The following is a 14,500-nucleotide window of genomic DNA, read 5'->3' as shown; positions in this document are numbered from 1 at the left end:
GAAACCAGAACAAAAATGAAGATAGTTTTTGTTGAAGTTCCACTATGCAAGAAGCGGTAGAACATTACTGACTGACTGAAGTTTAAATGCTGACGTTTATCCCCAGACTGTTCCTTCAGCTGTTGCACCATAGTAGCGGGACTTTCTCAGTCTGGTGTTGTTTTCTGCTGTTCTGCAGGGATGAAAAGATTGCCATCATGCGTGAGAAGCATTCTGCATTGATGCGGCCTGTGGTTTTTGCTCTGGATCATGTGTGTAGTATCACCGCAGCTCCAGCAGAGACGCCACATGAAACATGGTTCCAGCAGACCTACGGTGATGCCATCAGGTCTGCCCTGGAGCGCCTGAAAAACCCAGCCAATCCTGCTAACCCAGCTAGTAGCTGGCTTCCTTTCAAGCAGGTGACATTTTTTCACATTACACAAACATCTGTAGATTGGGATTTTAATTCCGTTAATTTAAATCGCACCAACTTCCAACACGTCATCTCAAGGCCCGAATACAAGTCAATTACACACATTCAGATTTGACAGAAAGTAGTGAATAACTGCATGCTGAAAGGATTCTTTTCTTCACGGATTTTCCTGTAATAATCATCTTACTGAAACATTCACAGGTTTAGAAGTGCAGCTGTAAGCATTGCCATTAGTATGTTTGGCATCAGTAATACTATTTTGTGAAGGTCTCTTTGCTTTTACCACCATGTGCAATGCTTTGGTAATGAGAAACATTTTTCTAGGCCAGCTGACGTTAACTTGCTTATAGCAGCAGGAATAATGACAGAGTTCCGCTGCTTTCTTGGTTGTTTTGCACATCCTTCTCTTCATGTGTTCAATACTTGCTATACTTCCTGTACCATTTCCCTTCATTACACATGACTACTTTTATGTTCTTTTTTTTATTTATTTCTGTGTGGTGACTTGAATTTTACTGAAATTTGGTATAAATTTCATGTCAATAGAAATATTAATGTTTACTGGGAAAAGCATTGACATGTTCAATTCTTATTCTACCTGCCTTATACAGACACTTGTTAAGCTTAACTCACCTGATCTTTTGAGCAGATAATGATGAGCCTCCAACAACGTGCTCAGAAGCGAGCCAGCTACCTGCTCCATCTGGATGAAATCAGTCCTCGGCTGGTCTCCATGACTACAACTGAGATGGCCCTGCCAGGTGAGGCATCTGCCTCGGATGCCGTCACTATACAAAGTGTGGGCAACACCGTCACCATCCTGCCCACTAAGACCAAGCCAAAGAAGCTATTTTTCCTGGGCTCAGATGGCCGCAACTACCCATATCTCTTCAAAGGTAGGCAAACGGATCTCAGTAGTCATTCAGGGCTGAAAATATCACATGTAAAGGCATTCTTGTAACACAGGGATTCAGGTAAGAGTTTGGTTTTGTCAGCATTCATTCCCAAGTGTGCTTTAGGTAAGAAGGGTTTTTCCCAAACTAAATCTATCCTGTTTTTGTATAGTAATACTTTACCTCAGCTGCTACAGATATTTTTATGTATCTCAATCGTTCTAAGCCACTTAAGGTTAGATGTTTCCTAGGTTATTCTCCCAGTTTTACACGGGTATCTTAGCTCCGTTTGATCTTCTTTGATTGCCATCATTCTAGGTCAGCCAACAGCCTCCACCCAACCCCCACCTCCCTCACCTGGATCATATCAATCTGATTAGATCAGAATGAATTAATTATCAAACCCTGAAAAACCACCAAGAATCGAACTGTAAATACCTGCTTGCCTTAACATTTGAGCTGACAGCAGGATGTTGGTGCAACATCTCCAACCTTTTGTATAAAATAATATATCTCCAATAATATGCTTTTAGCTAAATTCGATATTTATTGTTAACACCTTCCCTCCCAAAGATTATCGCGAGAGTCTGGTGGAGTTTGAGGATGGTTTTTTTGGGTTGAACCGTGGAGACGGCGGGTTGGTGACAATAAACCTGGCTAAATTATAAACACGGTGTTTATGAGTTTTCATGGTAGCAGAGGACGGTTACCAATTACAGAGTACCACCGAAGTTTGACGAGGCCAGGCCATACGACTGCTGGAAAAATGAAGTTAGTATTTGAGGCTTGTCATGAACTTGGACCCAAAAAAAAACAGGCATTAGCAGTGGCGCTGGGGCTCGAAGGGAGAGCCAGAAAGACTGCTTTGGAAATATCTGCAGAAAATCTGAACAAAGATAACGGTATGGAAACCTTGCTTACTAAATTTGATGAGGTATTCTAAGAGAAGAAAAAGACCGCGCTTATGAGGCATACTCCTATTTTGACTCGATATCCAAAGATAACAATGTCAATGGCGGACTACATAATAGACTTTGAACAACGATACAACCGTATGAAGAAGTACAATATGACCCTGCCTGACGCTGTGCTGGCGTTTAAACTCCTGGACACGGCATGTCTCGAGGAGAAGAATAGGCAGCTTGCTCTCACAGCATGCACAGATTTGACTTTTTCGTCTATGAAGTCTGGATTAAAGCGGAGTTTGGGAGGAAAAACCAGCGCACCAAGCATCGGCAGCGAGACACAAGATGCCATTTTATTTACAGCGCAAAGACCACCAGGAAAATTCAGGCGGGGCAGTCGCCCGTCACAGAGCGGACAGCGGCAGCCACAGCAAGGTACAAATCCACTTGACAAATATGGTAAACGAACAAAATGCGCCATTTGTCAGAGCACGTACCACTGGACTAAAGACTGTCCTCATCGGAGAAATGAAGTGAAGCTGACAGAAGATGTAGAGGAATGTAACATTACGTTGTTTACTAAAGTAATGACGGACTCTAAGATCTTTCTGACTGACTCACTTGGATCAGCTATCATTGACACAGCCTGCACACGTACCGTTTGTGGTGAAAAGTGACTGGATAGTTACATTAAAGACCTGAGTCTCTAAAGAGAGCTGGAACTGTTTTAGATATGGAGAATGACAGAGTTGTCATGTTCAAACAAAGCATTCCTCTTGAGTTCACTAGTTCAGGACACTATTGTGAGGACATCAGAGATGAAACTACAAAAATGAGTAGAAATGAAAGTGAAGTCCTTGTCGTCACAGCAGGGAAGTCTATAAAAGAGAAGCAAAAAGTTCTCCTGAAGCTGCACCAGCAGTTTGGCCACGCCTCCGCAGATCGTCTGCAGAGGCTCATTCACAGCTCTGGAAATACTGACAAAGACTGTTCAGTCATTTTATAGAAGATTATTCAGGACTGTGAGATATGTCAGAGATACAGCAGGACCAAGCCCAGGCCTGCTGTTGGTTTGCCCTTAGCCTCAGAATACAATGAGACGGTGGCAATGGATTTACATGAGTTGGAACCAGGCGTATGGTATCTGCACATCATCGAACAGTTCACACGCTTCAGCGCTGGAAACATTGTGAGGAGCAAGAAACCCTCCGAAATCATCCAGTTATGGATAAGTGTACACGGTGCTCCCAAACGGATCTACACAGATGAGGAAATGAATGACATGGAAGAAAACTTTTAACATTGAGACAAAGACTACAGCGGGATACAGTCCCTGGAGCAATGGACTGCTTGAGAGACACAACATGACACTGACTGAGATCCTCCTGAAGGTGAAAAGGGAAAATGGGTGTGGTTGGCAAACTGCTCTAGACTGGACTCTTATGGTGTTTGGTCACAGTCCTAATTTCCCTTCTGTTTTGACTGATAAACTACGTGTTCTAGAGGGTACTTCTATGAGTACTAGAGTAGGACAGCACTTAGCAGCACTACATGCTTCCAGGAGAGCCTTCACAGAGATGGAATGCTCAGAAACAATAGGAAGAGCATAGCGCCAGCAGCTAAGGCCTACAGATGAAAAGTATGAGACATGTGACAAAAGTGTACTACAAGCGAGCAGATAGTACAGAATGGAAGGGCTCTGGTGTAGTTATTGGTCAAGATGGAGCTGTAGTGTTCATAAGACATGGTGGGATTCTTGTCTGAGTACATCAGTCCAGGCTAAATAAAGTGAATGTACAAAGGGAGGATAAACCACTACTGCCCAGACTGAAAATGATAGAGAAACTGAAGGCATGGTTCATACTGATGTGTCGGAGAGTTCAGATGATGAAATGAGTGTTAATAGAGAAGAATAAATTATATGTAGATGATTTTCTTTGGGCAGGTTCAGACCACTTTGTAACTAATGTACTTAAGTCTGCTTTTCATGTGGGACGTGAAGAACTTTAGAGTTTTTCTTATGTGGGGATGCACATTGCTACTTTGGGTGATGTGGTGCAGGTGCATCAGCACAGTTACATTGACAACCAGCAAACAGTTCATTTACAGGCATCACGAGCTGTACAGCGAGATATCCCACTAAATGACACAGAGAGAGAACAACTAAGGTCCAAAATAGGTCAGATTTTATGGGTTGCAAAACAGACTAGAGCAGATGTTATGTAGCCTGGCATCCAGCATTAAGAATGCTACTGTTCTGTCCATACATGATGTGAACAAAGTGATTCACAAACTCAAGTTGGAGAACGTCACACTTAAGTTTCAACATTTGGGCAACAGTAATAACTTGGGTTTAGTTATCTTCAGTGATGCTTCACTGGGCAATCTTCCAGATCGAGGTTCCTAATGGAAAAAAAACACAGAAAAATTCTCCCCTCTGTTTGTAAGAAAATCAGACGTGAGGTAAGAAGCACATTAGCTGGAGAAACCCTTGCCATGTCAGATGGTATTGACAATTCAATGTTCTTAGCTACGTGCTACTCTGAGCTCACTACTGGTGCACTAGATCTTAACTCTCTCCCCCTCACTTGTGTTACTGATAACCATTCCCTGTTTGACGCACTGAAGTCGTCAAAACAAGTCACAGAAAAGAGACTAAGATTGGAAATAAGCAGCATTAAAGAAAACAAAATCAAAGAGGTGTGTTGGTCAGAAGCAAAGTCACAACTCGCTGATAGTTTGACTAAGAAAGGTGCTGCCCCCCTTATGCTCCTTAAGGCACCAAATCAGGGTGTATGGACACTGATGCTATGTGCACTGTTTAATATTCATTTGGTTGTAGCTTTGAAAATGCTACGATGTTCTGATAAATTTGTTTTAGTGACTGTTTTTTAGCCAAGGTAAACCTCCTATCTATTGTTCATTTTTATTTAAAGAGAAAGAGGGAGATTGTTAACCTCCTCTGGGAGGAAAGGTGTTATCGCGAGAGTTTGAGGATGGTTTTTATGGTTGAGCTGGGAGACGGCGGGTTGGTGGAAATAAACCTGGCTAAATTATAAACATGGTGTTTATGAGTTTTCATTTATATCTGAAGACGTTGTTGATAAAGCAGCAATGATTATAATTGGTTTCAGGCCTGGAGGATTTACATCTAGATGAGCGCATCATGCAGTTCTTGTCGATCGTCAACACCATGTTTACCAAGATCAACCAGCAGGAGCAGCCACGTTTTCATGCTCGCCACTACTCTGTCACCCCCCTTGGAACCCGATCCGGACTAATCCAGTGGGTAGATGGTGCCACTCCACTTTTTGGACTTTACAAGCGCTGGCAGCAGAGGGAGGCTGTACTGCAAGCTCAGAAGGTAAGTTACTGCAAATTAAAACTCTGCATAGAGGTGAGGAGTAAAAGGTTCATTGTCAGATCTTTACATTCTGGACTAGTAATTATTTAGAATTTCTTTATTTTATTTGAATTAACATAAGAAGTTCATAACCTTATCCTTGCAGCAGCCCGTTTATCCAGAACTGCTATGATCATATTGTTTATATTTGAGGTAAATGGACTCATTTTTAAATTTCTCCTACAAGGCCCAGGACTCCTTCCCACAGCCGCAGCCTGTCCCCCCAGTGCCCCGCCCCAGTGAGCTGTACTACAGCCGCATCGGTCCAGCTCTGAAGGCAGTGGGGATGAGTCTCGATGTGAGTCGTCGAGACTGGCCCCTCAGTGTCATGAAGGATGTGCTGAAGGAGCTGATGGAAGCTACACCTTCCAACTTGCTGGCAAAGGAGCTCTGGTGTTCCTGCATCACACCCAGCGAGTGGTGGAGAGTCACACAGGTACCTTGTTTGGGTTTTCTTGTATTCTACTTGTTTTTTAAATTAAAACAAATTAAATTATCATATTTTTTAAAGAAGAGCAACACTGTATGATTATACAAAAATAGAGATGCACTGATTGGATTTGTTTTTTAGTAAAGCTCTGTGTCTCTATAAGAACTGTAAGACGATATGAGAACAAACCGCACGTGTTTTTCTTGCCTTCCTGCCATGAGCACCAAACAGCTCTAATATCACGAAAAATCCTCTAATTCCAGTCCCCAGCTGATTCCTTGTGCATCTCTGGAAGAAAGGATTCAAATCCAAGATTCAAATAGTTGCTTTGTAAGTTGACTCTGCTCCTCTGTGCTGCAGTCATACGCCAGATCCACTGCTGTCATGTCCATGGTGGGATACATAATCGGCCTCGGTGATCGTCACCTTGACAACGTGTTGATTGACATGACCACCGGAGAAGTGGTACACATCGACTACAACGTATGCTTTGAAAAAGGTCAGTTAAACTCTGAGCTAGTTTGACGTAAAATCAGCGAGTGATTAAGATAAGCTGGGAGTGAAACACTATTAATCTAACTGGAGGGGCCGGATTTTTGAACTGTTGGTATGAATGTTTGCTTGTTTCTAGGGAAGAGCCTTCGGGTGCCAGAAAAGGTTCCCTTCAGGATGACCCACAACATCGAGAGTGCTCTAGGAGCGACTGGAGTGGAGGGTATCTTTAGGCTGTCCTGTGAACAGGTTAATACGCCGTTACATTTCACCTTACTTTCATACAATGCTGATGAAACTGTGCTGAGATCAGATGTGTATCTTCAGGTGGTTCAGATAATGCGTAGGGGCAGAGAGACCCTCCTCACCTTGTTGGAAGCCTTTGTCTATGATCCTCTGGTGGACTGGACCGCTGGCGGGGAGGTGGGCTTTGCCGGGGCGGTGTATGGAGGAGGCGGCCAGCAGGCTGACAGTAAAAAGAGCAAGAGAGAGATGGAGAGGGACATCACTCGCTCTCTGTTTTCCTCCAGGGTCGCTGAGATCAAGGTGGGCTAATCTAGGCTTCACGGCCTATATTAATGCCAGAAATAGTTTTTATTATTTGAATCATTTGCTGTAAGGTGGAGGAAGATGGAAACACTTTGGTGATGAGACTAGAAGCTCTATAAATGTTAATGAAAATACAACACAGAATATAAGACATGTGAGACAACTGTCCACAGTGTGGGCACAGAAACGGTGTCTAAGGTTCTATGTGTACTGTGTCCAGGTGAACTGGTTTAAGAATCGAGACGAAATGCTGGCTGTTCTTCCACAAGTGGAAGAAGCTGTGGACGAGTACTTAGTCCTGCAAGACTTGCTGTGCCAAGGAGAAAAACTACAGGCCACATTACAGGAGGAGATGGACTTCTTGGAGGGGGCTGAGAACCATCCGGACCATGTGATCCTCACCCTGGAGCAAAGGTCTCAGACAGAACAACATTGCTCATTAGGTGTTTGTGTGAACTGAATGTAGCTGTTAGGGTGTGCTTTTTATTGACTGTTACCTTTTAATGCATTTTTTTATTGGATTGGTTAATTATATTGGGAGACAAGGCAACTTCATGTTGTGTTGTGAGAGAACAGTAACTGGAAATCAGGGTCGTAGTTGTTTTTTGAAGCAGACAATTATTGCGAAGGTAACATTTTGAATGCTTTTTAACATCTAAAGTTATCCTGATTGCTGTAAGCATGGGTTCCAGTCAGGGGTCGCGTTAACCGTTTTTTTTTTTAAACGGTGACGGAGAAATGTGAAGGCCATCCATCAGTCATTTTGACAGATTCACACCACTGACCACTTGATGGCAAGTGAGCATATTAATTAGCTGTTTTCTCACTTGACGTATGACCTCATTGGCTTCACTCAGAAAATGTCACGGCAGCAGAGTGTCCAAAGTTTCTTTAAAAAGCTCAATAACGATGGTGTTGATAAAAGAGAAACTGATGCAGAGGAAGATGAAGAACGAACAAGTGATCCCTCAACAACTGTGGAACGAGCAAGCGGCAGCAAGGCAGGAGTTCTTCTGGCTGAGGAGAGAGGATGGAAAAATGTTCTGCAACGTGTAAAAAAGCCAATAAGAGAAACAAATTTGTTCGAGGATGCACGAACATGCAGAAAATAAACTCAATAAAAATAAATGCTATTAAATGTTTAATTATTATCATTTCAAAAAAATAAAGTGACGGGCAAAAATAGATTATAAAAGAATTTGTTTTGACCCATTCAGTCAAAAAGACAATGAAAGGGTCTAGCGCAACCTCTGCCAGTCCTCAAGGTCCGGATTGTCGTGCAGCTTTTAGATGTGTCACTTGTCCAATACACCTGAATATAAAGGCTGAATTACCTTCTCAGCTTGTGGTTGAATTCCAGTCATTTCCTGCCGATGACCCAACCATTTGATCTGGGTTTGTTGAAGCAAAGATGCATCTAAAATTTGCAGATCATCAGGCCTTAAGGATTGGAGTTAAAGACCCTTGCTTCCAACACGCTGCCAACACTTATAATATTTCCCTGACAGAGATCGTTTACAAACGCTGGGAACACTGCAGCTCGTTTTTTAACTGATAAAGAAGTCTGAACACAGAACTCTGGTCTTAAAAGCTCTTCAATAGCTTCCTGTCTGTCAATGCAGTCATTTTAAAATGTATTGCTCACTTTTAAAGTTTTCAATGGTCTAGCCCCATCCTATCTACGTGATCTCCCCAACCTCCGTGCAGCTTAGAGAGCCCTCCGTTCAACCAGCCAGTTTTTCCTCAATGTTCCCAGATCACAATCATAAATTAGAGCTCATCCAGCGTTCACTGTGGCCACTCCAAGACTGTGGAGACCTTACCTCTTCATGTCCGCACCATTCAGAGCGGAGAATTATTAAAATAGCTTGTCCCTGGCCTTTCACTGGTTGAGTATGACACGCTAAATAGGTCTTCCAAAGGTTTTATTCCGTTTGATATTTTATGCTTGCTTATGGTTGAAGGTTGTTTTTGTGAAGCACTTTGGTTAACTGTTGGTTTTAAATGTGCAATTTACTGAAGTTTGACATTGGTATAGCTTATAAAATGAACTAATTCAATCACAACCCTATTCCCCAGCACACTTCTGGTTTAAATAACAAATAATAGCTAAAGCACTTGTTTATTGCTTGTACTTCACTATAAATAAGTATCATTAGAAGGGTTTTCATGTCCAAATAATAGTATTTTATTTTGGTCTCATCAGTGTGTGTAAAGAAGAGTGCTACAGATGGGTCATGTGTTGCATGCATAGAAACAGCAAAAACTCTAACCAGCTCTCTGTGTTGTTTGCAGGTACTCTGAACATACCCAGCTGCAGTCACAGCAGAGGACCGTGCAGGAGGCTATTCAGGCCAAGCTGGCTGACCTGGAGCAGTGGATCTCCCAGTACCACGCAGCATTTTCCAGCCTGGAGGCCACACAGCTTGCAAGCCTGCTGCAGGACATAAGCAGTCCCATAGATCTTGGTAAGCCCTGGGCAGACATGACTGGAGGAGATGGAATAAACTGAGCTTTGTGTAACATTATCTTTTTGGTTTGTTTGCTGTAAATTAGGTTAATTTTTAAAGAAACTGTAGATATAAAGTGGGTTCAGCATCATTGAAACAGTTTTCTCTTTAATATGCTATATGCTTTTTGTCTGTGGTTTAGCAGTTATCAAGTATTTCCTGTAATATCGGTCAGTATTGTAAAATGTGGTCCAAATAGTTATTTTACTTGGTCATGCAATAAATCTCTGTTGTCCAACAACCTATAGGTCCTCCAAGCTATGTGCCAGCCACTGCTTTTCTGCAGAATGCAGGCCAGGCCCACCTCATCAGCCAGTGCGAGAGCCTGGAAGCAGAGCTGAGCTCCCTGCTGCAGCAGCGCCGGGCTGCCCTGCGTAGTTGCCTCGAGCAGCTCCACAGCTATGCCACAGTGGCTTTGCTGTACCCACGAGCTACCCTGCTATTTCACAGAGTCCACCAGTGGAAGGCTTGGTTAGAGGAACTGCTGAGAGACATGACAGTAGAGCACTGTCAGCACATCTACAGGCGGTGAGGACTTACTGGATGCTGCACTTCTGGTTCTTATCAAAACTTAAGTCATAAACACAATTTTTTTGGGCTGCAGAAAATGTTTTTGTTCACTACAAAGGATTACAGGCTTGTTATCAGTGCTGTGGTGGTGCAAAACATAAAGAACTTGTTGTTTTATGTTCACAATGATTTCCAGTGCAGTAAGAACCTCCCATGCCAGCTCTCATGCAGTTCCTGAAATGTACCTTTCTCTCCTTTGTCAGGTATGAAGTGCTGTTTGCCCCTCAGCCTCCCCCAGCCTCCTCCCAGTTTCTGTCCAGTGTGGAGTTAACTTTGCAGCATCAAGTGGCTGAGATCAATGAGCGAATGATGCACCAAGCAGAGCGGCTGAAGGCGGAGGGCACCACAGTAGCAGCTTGCGAGGACCAGTTGCAGGAGATTGAAAACTGCATTGCAGTCTTCCTGCAGGAGAATGGAGAGCCAGGATCCCTGAGCCTCGCTGCAGTCATCACCTCTGCCCTCTGTACCCTCTGCAGGTTTGATTCTTCAAATTATTCATGTTTCTAACCCAAAAAGAGAAATGTCTCACTACTATGTTTAAACAGAGTAGCAGAGGAAATAATAGGCACTAATAAAAAGCCTTTTGGGAACAATAGACGTAACCTGGTGATGGAGGGTGCAGCAGCCAGTGCTGGAGAGCAGCTCGTAGACCTGACGTCTCGGGATGGAGCTTGGTTTTTGGAGGAGTTGTGCAGTATGCTGGGGAATGTCTGTGGTCTGGCAACACTGCTACAGCGCTGCCCGCTCCTACCTCATGACCTGGAGCTCCCTGCACCGTCAGATACCACCCAGGCCATGTACCTGGCCAACGCTGTTTACACCTGCCTACAGGTAGGTTTACTTGGAAGGCTTTACTCAGCTGCAACCTAGAACCTGTGGTGGGAACCATTCTTACATTAATGAGTAATATTGTTCAACGCAGGAACTGAACACCAACTTCAGGCAGATTATATTCCCTGAGGCACTGCGCTGCATGATAAAAGGAGAGCCCACCCTGGAGTCCATGTTGGCGGAGCTGGAGCAGCTGGTGGAGCAAAGCTCAGACGGTCTCAGCCTGCAGGGTCTGGCTGATAGTCTGCAGGCCACAACAGGCTTGGACCATGATGGGCAAAGTCACTTCCTACACATCACCAGGTGCACCTTCTCTCCTCCTTAGTTTCATTCCTAGTACACGCTGCACTGATTGCTCCTCAGCATTTGCCAGGGATGCAAAGTAAGTGTAATGTGTGTAAACTTCTTGTGTTTTTGTGTTTAGAATGCTGCGTGCCCAGTACTCCGAGCTTATCCAGCCTCACAGCATGGATGGACAGGGCCAAGAAACACCAAAGATGTCAGCCGGTCAAATGCTGCTGGTTGCCTTTGATGGCATGTTCACCCAACTAGAGGCTGCTTTTGGCCAACTCACAGAGAAGGTAGTAATGGGCTTTTCCTCTTCTGTAGTTGAATGAAATCCTAAACTCTCTGTCAGCGCTAACAGTTAAACATGATTTACCAGAGTGGGTGCAGTCCTAAAGAAACCATCCTGCCCCTTTTTTCACGTGTTTTAACACTTTGAGGTGGAGGTCTGGACTTTGACTGGGCCAGTTTATTGGTTCTTTTCTTACTCAGCCATTCTGTTGTAGACTTGCTGCTGTGTTTAGGATCGTTGTCCTGTTGATAGACAGATGTACTTATTTAGACTGGTTGATTAGTTTTTCCCAGCTTCTTCCTACTAAATGCCAGTGTGGAATCAGTTGTGTGGTTTTGAATTTGAGGTTAGATTTAAATAATTTCTGGACCATTTTTCATAGACCCTCATACGATAATTGTTTCCTGTCCAGATTTTATACTGCTCTTTACTCTGGAGTTAAAACACCAAACAGAAAGTAGTGACACTAAAGTTCTTATAATGATGCACTATACCATTTTCTCTGAATGACTCTTAGGAACCGGTTGCTCACATAGGACGGTGTTCTAGTTTTATTTGTTCATAGAAATGCTCATTCTCAGGGTGCATCTTTTAAAAACTAGAAGTTCAGATGTTTCCACTTGTGACGTGGGTGAAATATCAAAGGAATTGTTGAAAGGAGTCACACTTGGTAAAGCACTACCAGTTACAATTGTACGTCTTACTGCTGATGTTTTCTAAAAGAAATCAACTTTGTCCCACCTTCCCTTTCTCCTCTTCATCATCCTCAGCTGAGCTCTTTGGAGGTGCCACTGTCCTGGAGGAAGGTGGATGTTCTGAGGGAGGCTCGGGCAACACAGCTCAACTTCTTTGACAGCCCGAATCAGCGCCAGCTCTTGGAGGAGGTGTTTTTCCTGAAGAGACTGCAGACCATCAGAGACTTCTTCCTCCTCTGCTCATCCTTTGCTCAAACTCTGTCTGGTGAGAGTTTCTCACTTCATCATCTACAACAATCTCTCAGCAGCAACATAGTGCCTTTTTAAAGATGCACTTCATCACCTACGCAGACATTTTAGCTGTGGAAGACTAAATGGCAACTTTCCATTCATTGTCTCATCGGGTCTGTGCTGTACTTGAGGATTTCCCAGGTTGGATGGTCTTGGTTGTTTTTCTAAATTGAATCTACTACCTTGCCAGGTACCTGCCTACCGGCTGAAGACCTGATCCCTACAAATGGACCTGTTGGTTTGGGGAAGCCTCTGTACCGACGGCCCAGTGGCACAGGGTCAGGTGTAGCAGTGATCAGCGAGGAGCAGATGATCCGCCCCATCAAGGCCTTCACAGCTGAGTTTGTTCGCCAGATGCTGATGGGTCTGCCCAATCAGGCCATCGGTCTGGCCCTCTGCAGCACTCTCTCTGCTCTCGGTCTGGACGTGGTGGCTCAGGTGGAGGCAAAGGACTTTGGTGCAGAGATCAAGGTAGGTAGTATATTCAGCTTTTAACAGCTTTCATTCTTGTTGACTGTTATTAACATTATTATTATTATTGCGGCCTTACAGTTAATAAGAAGAAATTCCCATGTTGGGTCCCATGAATCTCCTAAAAACAATTTAATCACAAAATATTGTATTAAATTTGCCACTTTCTGGTTCCTCCATGACTACTGGGATGGTCCTTTAGCTTTCTATAATCCAGTTGGTCTCTTCTCCAACATGTGCTGGTGTTGGAGCAGACTGCCTGTCATTGGTGAGTTGGTACAAGACAGTCCTAGTAAACTGGACCATGTACTGATGAGATATAGAGAGAAAAATCACTTTTATTTTACAAAACGAAAAACTGTTTGTAATGGAAAACATTTTAAAGTCAATAACAAAAAATGTTTTGTTGTCCTGCAACACTTTTTGCTGTGTTGTCATTAAAATGTGTAATTTATTAAATACTTATGTTGTTATTGAATGATTAAAATTATATAGATATGAACCATATAGAAAGAAATCACTAAATAGTAGATCAAGAATGTATGGAGGAAAAACAGATGTTATGGGGTTCACCTCTCATTCTGTTCCTTAAGGAGAATAAATACACCAAATATGTTTCCATACCTGGTGAGTAATCATTGATAAATAGGCATGATTTCCAATGTCAAGCAAAATAATAGATATTTTTTGATGATCAATTTGCTTTAATTAGGTTTGTGAGAAAGGCTGACATTTCATTTGCAGATGGTGTCACCACAGATCTGTCAGTGGTTTGTTCTGTATCCTGGTTGTGCAGGTTTCTCTGGATGAGCTTTGTAAAAAGGCAGTGGAGCAGAGTCTGGCATCAGGCCGAGTCTCCCAGCTGCTGCTGAACAGATCCACAGTCCTGGCCTCTTCCTACGACACAGCCTGGAAGAAAGTTGACCTACTGAGGAGGTTGGACATTAATCTGGAGGCTGCAAAGGCCAGTCTACAGAGGAGCCAGCTGCATACTGCAATGTTTCAGGTACAAACAGAAAACTAATTCTGCTCCTCTGGTTTGGTACTCAAGCCATGGTGTCGTTTAGCTTCAGGAACACTGAAAATACCTCTCTAGTATGGAGATGTCTTGTTGTTGGGAGGATCACTGACAATGGTTTCATCTGAGTCCCAAGTTTGAACCCAGACAGTTACTGCATGTCACTCCTCTTCTCCCATTTTCAGATATTTACATGTCCACCTTCTGTTGGGATGTTGTTTACTTTATAGCCATTTCTTAGCGACTACGTCTTAGCCAACAATGAGGCCTGGCTCTTCACTTATGGCAATCCTGCCTTAGTGCTGAGGTTTGGGGTCTGTAATGGTTACAAACTAGATTATTAATGTCATCATAGCTGGCCTCCACCTGATGTGTGTGTGTGTGTGTGTGTGTTCTTGTACTTGTTGCTGACTGAGAACCATTTTTCGTATTTTTATCGCAAAGTGAGGA

The 14,500-nt window shown here is 43.3% G+C and overlaps 1 protein-coding gene across 2 annotated transcripts in view; it reads left to right on the top strand.

Moving 5' to 3' along the window:
- LOC124862620 (serine/threonine-protein kinase SMG1-like) overlaps nt 1–14,500 on the top strand; it is an 82,355-nt gene that overhangs the window by 60,459 nt on the left and 7,396 nt on the right. For both annotated transcript variants that reach the window (XM_047356659.1, XM_047356657.1), the window contains exons 39-55: nt 179–401; nt 1,065–1,311; nt 5,348–5,577; nt 5,804–6,052; nt 6,407–6,545; nt 6,678–6,787; nt 6,866–7,084; nt 7,308–7,501; nt 9,383–9,555; nt 9,846–10,125; nt 10,371–10,643; nt 10,764–10,998; nt 11,090–11,301; nt 11,423–11,579; nt 12,346–12,535; nt 12,752–13,032; nt 13,829–14,038. In XM_047356659.1, the coding sequence (XP_047212615.1) occupies nt 179–401; nt 1,065–1,311; nt 5,348–5,577; nt 5,804–6,052; nt 6,407–6,545; nt 6,678–6,787; nt 6,866–7,084; nt 7,308–7,501; nt 9,383–9,555; nt 9,846–10,125; nt 10,371–10,643; nt 10,764–10,998; nt 11,090–11,301; nt 11,423–11,579; nt 12,346–12,535; nt 12,752–13,032; nt 13,829–14,038 (3,622 nt within the window). The remainder of the gene's footprint in view (nt 1–178; nt 402–1,064; nt 1,312–5,347; nt 5,578–5,803; nt 6,053–6,406; nt 6,546–6,677; nt 6,788–6,865; nt 7,085–7,307; nt 7,502–9,382; nt 9,556–9,845; nt 10,126–10,370; nt 10,644–10,763; nt 10,999–11,089; nt 11,302–11,422; nt 11,580–12,345; nt 12,536–12,751; nt 13,033–13,828; nt 14,039–14,500) is intronic.

Source organism: Girardinichthys multiradiatus, chromosome X, assembly GCF_021462225.1.
Source record: "Girardinichthys multiradiatus isolate DD_20200921_A chromosome X, DD_fGirMul_XY1, whole genome shotgun sequence".
Lineage (NCBI taxonomy): Eukaryota > Metazoa > Chordata > Actinopteri > Cyprinodontiformes > Goodeidae > Girardinichthys > Girardinichthys multiradiatus.
The sequence above is the reverse complement of the archived record's forward strand: the minus strand, read 5'-3'. Positions and strand labels throughout refer to the sequence as shown.